Source organism: Phocoena phocoena, chromosome 13, assembly GCF_963924675.1.
Source record: "Phocoena phocoena chromosome 13, mPhoPho1.1, whole genome shotgun sequence".
Classification (NCBI taxonomy): domain Eukaryota; kingdom Metazoa; phylum Chordata; class Mammalia; order Artiodactyla; family Phocoenidae; genus Phocoena; species Phocoena phocoena.
The window spans coordinates 15,021,778-15,031,824 of record NC_089231.1 but is presented as its reverse complement, the minus strand read 5'-3'; the positions used below and the strand labels follow the sequence as shown (position 1 = coordinate 15,031,824).

Genomic DNA, 10,047 nt, shown 5'->3' with positions numbered 1-10,047 from the left:
TAAACTCATCTCAACTGGATCATTTTCCACACCTCTGGACACCAATTCGTGTATGTGTATTCAGTAGTGTTCTTTAGAATTTTCTGTACATATTCTTCCATATTTTGTTTTAAAAGTGAAGGCCTCCTTAATGTTCAGTATTTAACTTTATTTCAGTCTCTCTGAATCCGATCACCTTCCTTTTATTTAAAATAATTACATAAAGGCGAGACCCTGTTTTCAAATGTTTACAATAAAATGCATTATGTAGCAGAGCATCTAAACACAAAATGTAGCAATATAATGCAGGACCAATTACCAAAGTGTCAAAATGAATACATCAAGCAAAAATGGGCATCCCTATGACGTCAGTTGACGCGGCCTCTGTGCTAACAGAGGAGGAGATGGGAAGGTGATCAGTGCATTAGTGCTTCTTGAGTATGGTTATGGGTTGTTGACCCTTCTGCTTTTACTTTAGGGAAGCATTTTAATAAAAGGGCAGTTAAGCCAGGATCTTATCTAAGTGCAGCCCTCTATCGCACTTGGCCACGTGTGTGTGTGTGTGTGTGTGTGTGTGTGTGTGTGTGCGCTGACATACCTCTTGCTTTGTCTCATGCATTTCCTGCAATCGCGTTGGCTCTCACCGATGCCTGAGAGGATTGACCCTACCCTTTCTGCTGCCGAAAGTACACAACAGTAGGCGGTTTCAGCATGCTTCTGCCAGGTGCTAAAGTTTACTTTCCCTGGCAGCTGGGGCTCCAGCTCTCTAGTTTGATATGTAGGCAGGTCATCCTGAGTCAGAGAAACCTTCACTCCAACCAGGAATGATAGAAAGACTATTCTGAGGGGACGTTAGCTCTGGACAGAAAAGGGTGAATACGCTTAGACCTTACTAAAGTCACTGACCCCAGGTGGGTGCTGGGCTGGTCACTTTCCTTCTGGGGTAAGGGAGGTTGTTGGCATTTCAGATTCATCTCCTGGTGATGGGGAAGGTACAGTTTAGAAGCAGAGCCCTTCACAGAGCTACTTCTTGGTGTAACTAGGAAAAAAGTAACTCAAAAGAAAAGGCAACCATTTATGGAAAATTATAGGGAAATGATTTAGCTGTACTGCTGAGAGTTTTCAGTAAATATTCAGTATTTTCAGCCTCTTAGTCGTATTGGTTCTTTGCCTCTGCAGAGGATCTTCCTTGAAGTGAATACATTTTGAGAAAATTATCCCTTGATATCACGTGTCCCATTCTATTCCATACAGCTTGTTAACAGAAGAGTCTGTACTCTATTTCTACACCCCTTCCTCTCCCATTCTACTTCTGTGTTTCCACAGGAGATCTAAAACATCTGGTATCTGCTTCAATATTTTACTGCAAATTGGCTCTTCCTCTCACGTTTTCTATTTTTTCATCATTTCATCGAAACTTTAGTCATCTTTGCAGTTCTATTCTCAAATGAAATACACTAGATTTCTAGTTGGAAAATTTTCTGAACATCGCTTCAGTTCTTCCTTTACTGAAATGATTGACAACTTGTTCCTTAAAACTCAGCCCTCCCTCGGCTTCAGTCATATCATTCTAGTTTTTCTTTTACCCCTGTGATAATGACTTCATGGCCTATTCTTTGTACACTAACCCCTTAAATACCGCTATTAACAGGGCATCCAGTCTTAGCTTTTTTTCCTTCTAATTTTGCATATTCCTTCATTTTTTCCATCAAATATCTATTGAGCGCTTCTTATAGACATGCTCCATTCTAGGTGCTAGAGGGAAGGCACTGGATATATTTTAATGATATGACCAATTGTATATCCTGATGGATCCATAAAGGGGTGTAAGACAGACAAGAGAACTTAGTGGTGACTCTAGAGATTTTTCTCTGATCAAGTGGAAGGATCGAGTCGCCATTGTCTGATGTGGGCAAAGCAGTGAAAGGAGAGGTTTTGGGTGGAAAAACCAGGGGTTCGAAATAGACTCTAAGTATAGGATCTGCTATGGTTTGTGTCCCCCTGAAATTCATATGGTGGAGTCCTAATGTGGAGGTATTTGGAAATGGGGGTCTTTGGGAGGTAAATAGGTCATGAGGGTGGAGCTCTCATGATGGGATTTTTGTCCTTATAAAGAGAGGAAGAGGGCTAGTTCTTTCTCTCCCTTCATGTGATGATGATACAGCTAGAAAGAAGTCATCTGCAGCCAGAAGAATGTTCTCAGCAGGAACTGAACTGGCTGGCTCCTTTATCTTGGACTTCCCAGCCTCCAGAACTTTGAGAAGTAAATGTTGTTTAAGCCACACAGTCTCTGGTAATTTATTACAGCAGCCTGAACTAAGACAGAATTTGTTTTAGAAATCCAAGGATAGACATTCAGAAGTGATAGTTGAAGTGATCTAAATTGAAGATATACATTTGGGAGTCTTCAGAATAGTGATAGTATTCAGTGCTTTGATACTGGTTGAAATGACCAAAGAGAAGAGAACAGTACAAAGCAGCAAGCTGTGGAGGATTCTGCTCCATAGGTTTTTTGGGGGGGAAAAGGAGGAATCTGCAAAGGAGACTGAGAAGATACTTTTGAGGTAGGAGGAAAACCAAGGATTTTGTTGTCCTATGAACCAAATACAGTGAGGAAGAGGAAGTGACTTACAAGTTAAAGTTGTGTTTGTCTAAATAAAATAAGAATAAAACTGATCATTGGATTTAGTCATTGGAAGCATCTTGGTCATGTTAGCAAGAGCAGTTTTAGTGCAAGTGTTGAGGATGAGGGCTCCACCTGAATGAGGTTAGGAGACATTGGGAAGGAACTGCAGGCTGCAAGATATACTGAGAGGTCACTCACGTTCTTATCTTCCACTATCTCTCTATACATGCTCACAGCTATCACGTTTATGTGTATTTCCTTCGATGGAGTACTATTCAGCCATAAAAAAGAATGAGATAATGCCATTTGCAGCAACATGGATGGACCTAGAGATTATCACACTAAGAGAAGTCAGACAAAGACAGATATCATATGATATCACTTACACGTGGAATCTTAAAAAAAATGATACAAAGGAACTTATGTATAAAACAGAAATAGACTCAAAGACATAGAAAATAGATTTATGGTTACCAAAGTGGAAAGAGTGGGGGGAGAGAGGGATAAATTAGGAGTTTGGGGTTAAAAGGTATACACTACTATGTATAAAATAGATAAGCAACAAAGACCTACTGTATGGCACATGGAACTATATTCAATATCTTGTAATAACCTATAATGGAAAAGAATCTGAACTAAATCACTCTGCTGTACACCTGAAACTAACACAACATTGTAACTCAACTATACTTCAATTATTGATAAAACAAAAATTTATATGTATATCCCAGGCTTCTCTGAGCCTGGTTTTTATGCAGGTTTCTCAGAAAAAGCCCACCAAACCCAGATAAAGCAATCATGTCCTTGTCTTCCTATTTTGCCCAACAAGAATGATAAATCCGCAGAAGTCAGTTTTCTTCCCATCCTGCTCCACTGTACACACAGCAAGGCCCAACCATTTGTGTCAGGCCTCACTCATACCCTGATCTTTTTTCAAAATCTCACATTTCATTTTGGAGTGAAAGCACAATGTGACTGAACTTTTGAGTTTCTGTTCTCAGGAGAACGATGAAATGATGAAAACATAGAGTAAAAAGAAGTCAGATTTGTGTCAATGAACCCTTTTGTTTCAGCCACATTGAGTTTTAGGTGAAAACAAGACATTGATGTAGAAAATGGAGATGTGATGGCTTAGAGAGGAAGATTAGAGGTAGGGCAGAGATGAAAGTGTATAGATTTTTTTTTTTTTTTGATATTGACAGGAAGTAGCTAACAGCTATAGCTACTAGGTACAAATTATAACTAGAGCACAATTTTCAACATTACGTAAATCATCCTATGTAAACAAAATCACAAAAAGAATTACTCTCAAACCTTCTTGCTTTCTTCCTGAATGAAGGAACTCAGTAAAAATATGAATATAGCATGTTCTCAAATGAAATCTCCGGGATATTGTGAGATTTATAGAAAACCCACATGCATTGTTTTTAATGGGGCCATTTTGAAACTTCAGCATTACAAATAAAATACATTTTAAATTAAGGAGTTAAACTTTTCACAGGTACAATTTTAGCATAAGTGCTTTTTTCCCTCAAGTGAAATTATGACCGAATTTATTGTTATATTTTCACTTTTAAATTTTATTCAATGATGGTTTGAAGTTAAAAGTGAAATTTCTCACACTGTTTAGAACTTTAGGTTTAGAAATCAAACCATAATAGTGTCATTTGCCGCTGAGCCCCATACAAAACTTCATTGAATTGTTCACTGATTAGGTTGCTGAAATTTTCCATTTGGCTCTATTTGAGGGGCTTCCAGGGTCTCTCGGCAGTGAAAACACAGTTAATAATTGTAAACTCTGATTACTAATTTCATTAACCCAGGACCCGATTCAACCATGACTATCATAGATCAAAGCTCTCCTTTTTTTTCCCCCTGAAGTGGCAGCATTAAATTGTGCCAGAACTCCTTTATTTGTTTTATGCAAATATAGTTTTGCATGTTCTCTCTCAGTAAGGACATTACAAAATAAATGCATTATATTCATTTAATGTTCATGTAATATTGAATACATACGAAAGATTATATGTCGTATATTTCAAAGCTTGAAGCATGAAGTATACATTAAACCCATTATTCAACACAGGAGTTACAACATTACTGAAGCCATCGAAACAATGCGTGTCTTCCTGCCCGGTTCCACCCACTAACTGCCTTGAATTATTTTGGAGTGTTCAAACTTTCTTTATACTTAAAATAATAAACATAGGGGGGCTTCCCTGGTGGTGCAGTGGTTGAGAGTCTGCCTGCTAATGCAGGGGACACGGGTTCGTGACCCGGTCCGGGAGGATCCCACATGCCGCGCGGAGCGGCTGGGCCCGTGAGCCATGGCCGCTGAGCCTGCGCGTCCGGAAGCCTGTGCTCCGCAGTGGGAGAGGCCACAGCGGTGAGAGGCCCGTGTACCGCAAAAAGCAACAACAACAACAACAACAACATTATAATATGTTCATTGTAGCAAATTTACATAATAGAAACCCACCCAATAGAGAAAGTAAACATGCTCGTTACTACTGTCACCCAGGAATAATGACTGTGTTCATGAGTTATTGAAAGTAATATGTAGGAGGTACATAAGTAGATTGGGGCTACTTTCTTTAGATAGTTGGTATCATGCTAAATATTCTGTTTTGTGTATTCCTTGTAACATAAAACAGAAGTCGATATTTATGTACATGTTATTAAATAATTCTTTAAAAATGTTTTAGTCATTTCAAGATATTTAGTTTGGGCAACAAAGGCTTTTTTCTGAAGCAGGTGGGGACTATTTGCAGATTTGCTCTTAGAGTCTAAGTGTTGGGCCAGATGCCAAGTGGACAGAAATGCAAGATGCAAACCTTGTTCATGCAAGTTATGGCGATTGTTACACAACTTTCCAAGTCAACAGCAGGTCTTGAAAATCACTCATTTCACCAATGAAAAATCATTTCAAATATATTTTTTATTTCATTGAACTTTCTGGTGAAAATTTCAATAAAGGTATCTGATGCTGCTTATCAGATACATTTGGACTGTGTACTCCTGACCAGCATACTGTAAATGCTAACTAACCACCCTTAACAAAATATTAAAGGATAAACACATACATCACAGTATTTACACTAAAGTGTTTAGAGGTTAATTCCTGCTCCTTGGTATAAATTCAAAACTTATGTCCACACACAAATGCTTATAGCAGCTTTATTTACAATTGCCAAAATTTGGAAGCAGCCAAGATGTTCTTCAGTAGGCAAATGGATAAATAAACTGTGTTACATCCATACAGTGAAATATTATTCAGTACTATAAAGAAATGAGCTACCAAGCCATAAAAATACATGAAGGAATCTTACATGCATATTACCAAGTGAAAGAAGCCAATCTGAGAAGGTTACATACTGTATGTCCAACTATAGGACATTCTGGAAAAGGCAAAACTACGGAGACAGTAAAAGAGTTAGTGGTTGCCAGGGGTTAAGGAAAGAGGGACAAAGAGGTGGAGCACAGAGGATTTTTCAGGCAGTGAAACTGTCCTGTGTGATACTATAATACAAGTCATCATTATACATTCTCCAAAACACACAGAATGTACAACGCCTATAGGAATGAGCTCTAATGTAAACTACGGACTTTGAGTGATAATGATGTATCCCTCTGGGAGAATATTGGTTTTACTGGAGAAATAGGAAGTAACGTAATAGAGGACTATTTGGGGAACAGGAAAAACTGAGTAAGACACAGCGTTAGCACTTAAAGAAACGGAAGCATAATATTGTTCCCTGGGCACATAGGGGAGGGTGGCAGGGCACACAGGTTCATGACTAACACTCACCCCATCCCTGTAAACTGCTCCGGGAGGAGGTGTGAAAGTCAGGATGAAGGAGGCTGATTTCCTTTCAGTGGGAGGAGTGGGCTGGTTCTAAATGGCCCAAGCAGCATCTGAAGTGACACTGGACAGAGAAATAGAATGGACTGGAAGGACAGCCACCACAGAAGATGGGGCATGCTCCTAGGTCTCTTCTGTGTCTCCAATCTCTGGGATTCCTCACAATCACTATGAGAAAGAACGAGCGGGAATAATAGCAAGGACAAAAACACCGTCTGTGTCCTGCTACAACTTTGGTTCCGTTATTTTAGTCTGTGTTTAAATCCTCACACTTATTTTTACTTCAGAAGAGAGGCTTTGCAGTGAATCAGGCTTCAGTATCACCTTTCATGTGTAAGCTTTAACTTTACTGATCACGTACTTTAATTTTTCCACATAAATGTTGAAAGTGTTTCTCAGGACTTGCTGTCAATATATAAAACACTTATATTTGAATTAAGCAGTACCTTTGCGTGTTATCCCTGCCCATGAGCATTTGAGGAGACTATAAATTAAATCAAAGGATAGTTTACTGGTAATCCTCAGCCTAATGTATTTTCTCTCTTAAAGTACACACAAATCGGAAAGTACAGATTTTGTTCTTCAGTAGCCAAATCCATGGGATTATTTTGGAGCAAAGCAAGTACTTACTCTCTAAAATATAGTTGTGGAAGGCTAATTTATGTTATGATATCTTCTGGGGTTCAGGTAGTACCTTTTTCCCTATTCATAATGTTCCAGCACAGGAAGTTGCCTTATTTTAGACTTTTACAAATATTACCTGAAAAAACTTATGCTATAGATTTCGTTTTCAAAGCTAAAATCTTTGATAGTGAGTATTTAAACTCCAGTTCAAAAAATAAGCAATAAGTAAACAAGTCACCTCCATGTGAAAAGTGAAAGAACTCAATATGAATTGTGTAGTTTTTTGGGGAGTAGAAGCCGGATCTCAGTGGAGCATCACCTTTTCTGGACATTTCAGCAGATTCTGGGTCCCTGGTTAAAGGGACAGAAAGACCTTATACTCTGTTTTTATTAGTGGTGGTTGGAAATAGTTTGGTATCAGGAAGTTTAGCTTGCCATGTTAACTTAATTTTCCCAGGCCACTCTAATCCCCATAGCTGCAGTTTTTCTCTCCCAAACTGAACTGCCTGTGTGGCATATCAGACTCTTTGCTTTGGGCAAATTAATCTCTCTGTCTTTGAGAAACACTCATGGTTTTCTGAGTCACAAATATCCCTTTTTTAAAAGTAACTGTTTTTCTCCCAATAGAAGCTTCATTTCTACTTCTGTACAAGCATAGTGAGCAAGTTTTATTGTATTACTTGAAATTTCAGCTTTAAAACGATTAAGCATCTGTTCTTCAATATTTCTCCCCTAAATGCTAGATCAGATCTCTACACTTCAATGTTGTATAGTGTAATATAAGAAACCATTTATTAGAATATATTTAACGAAGCTGTGATTTCCATGTTACTAAAACAAGCAAAGTGTCAAATCCTTGTGAATAACAAGAAAGAAACACTGTTAAACTCTTCATAAGGACTTTTTTTCTTTTTTATAAATCCAAAGTGCCTACAACCTGTAATATGGATTAACATTTTACAGCCAAAAAGTAGCATGACATTAATAATACACAGATACTGGGCACTTTCTCACATCAAAAATCATAAACTTAAATTATACAATAGAATTTCTCAACCGATGCCTTACACAGAAGAAGAAACTGTTGTGGAAACACACTGTTCAAGTTGTATCTATGAGAAGGAGAAAGTCTCTTATGTCTGTGTTTAGCATCTCATCTGGCCCCACTTAGTATCTGCTAGACAAATCACAGAGGCCACCTAGAGGATAGCAACAGATGATCTCTTTGAAGGTTTTCCTCAGTTCTTGGCTCCGGAGTGCATATATCAGAGGATCAATGATGGAATTACACATGATTAGGATGAGATACAAGTTAAAGTGAGACATGAAGCACACACAGTATGGATTCTGGGGACAAGAGATGTAGAATATTAAGTGGAGGAAGAAGGGGGCCCAGCAGACAACAAAGACCCCAATCAATATGGTCAAGGTAATCGCCCCCTTCATGTTGGCACCTTGGCGGACGGCGCCCGTGCCTGGGAGGACGGCGATCCTCTTAATGTGAAGTCTGGCCATGAGGAACATGTGGACATAGAGAGAAGCCATGAGAGCCAGCATGGTAAAGAACACGGTGATGAGGCAGATGATAACAGCGCCGCTATCTGAGTAAATGATGAACAAAATGCCGGACACTGTGCAAGCTGCCCAGATACAACTGATGATGATCGCGACCCGCTTAACCGTCATGATGTTATGGTACCGGAGGGCATAAAAGATAGTAAAATACCTGTCCACAGCAATCGAAAGCAGGCTGCAAATTGATGCAAGCAAGGAGCTACAGATCACCGAGTCAATGACATTGTCAATATTCACGGTGAAACCTTGTGCGTCCGTGTCCGTGCTGTTTAACAGGGTGATGACAATGGTTTCTGACCCGTTGGAAACGCTCACCAACATATCAGCCACAGCCAGGCTGCAGATGAAAAAGTACATGGGTGAATGCAGATTCTTGTTCTTGGCTATTGCCACAATCACCAGAATATTCTCCAACAAGCTTATGACACCCAGAGTCACAAACACCTCAGGAGAGACAAAAAGTTGCTCGTAGCACCCTCCGTCCGAGTAGCCTTTTGCAAGGGACTCACTGGCATTGCTGTGCAGTCCGTAGGTGCTGCGGTTCCAGAAGTGGAGAGAAGTGTGCATTCCATGGTGATGGGTAGAGTTCATCCTGCACCAAGTGGATTCGAGTCCCCTCTGGATTGACTTAACCTCCTGGGTCAGGTAGCGTCAGCGATTTTCTCCACGTCTTTACGTGTCTGAAAGTGAGAAGGCTGAACCTGGCATGCCTGTTGTGAATAAATGTCACATGCTCCGAAGCTTGAAATGGAGTTTTTAGTCTCTTTCAGGGACGCCTCTGATCAGCATCATTTTGAAATCTTCGGCTTCAAGATGCTCATTCAGTTGAGTCTGCTGTTTGCTTTTTTGTTCTCACTTCCACTTGAACTTGAGCCGCATGCATTCAGGTCTTTTCAAAGTGATTTGCCTGGTAGCTGCTGTGCTATTGGGAGACAGATCTGTGTGCACATGCTCACATCAGCTGCCTCTCGGACGCATCAGTTCCCAGCCTGAAGCTTTGCTTTGACTGTTAGTAGCTGCTGCTGATTTTTATGGTGTGTGAAGGGGAAAAAAATGTTCAGAGTGGCTCCTTCTCTGCTTCCTCTGGACCAATCCAAGTCCAGTGGAGTCTGTGAGACACCGATGGTGTTCCAGAGATGCAAACTGCAGGCAACATTGATTCAGATGCAGAAGCCTGTGGAATCGGGAAGCGAGCAGGATGTGAAAGACTGAATTTCCCTTTTCAAGTTTTTAAGGAAAACAGCTTGGTTCCCAGAGGACATTCTTTGATATCACAACAAGTAATCTTGAGGCACCCAGGTTTATTCCTATTTAAAGGAGGAGTGTGTGTGTGTGTTCCTGAAATAGATACACTGCCTTTTTGGCCAGGACATTGAATTTA

General features: G+C 39.8%; 1 protein-coding gene across 1 annotated transcript; it reads right to left on the bottom strand.

Moving 5' to 3' along the window:
- Positions 1-7,694: 7,694 nt before the first annotated feature.
- MC4R (melanocortin 4 receptor) lies at positions 7,695-9,775 on the bottom strand. Its single transcript, XM_065889607.1, has one exon. The coding sequence runs from the start codon at positions 9,255-9,257 to the stop codon at positions 8,259-8,261; it is 999 nt and encodes a 332-aa protein (XP_065745679.1). The 5' UTR covers positions 9,258-9,775; the 3' UTR covers positions 7,695-8,258.
- Between the last annotated feature and the right edge of the window lie 272 nt (positions 9,776-10,047).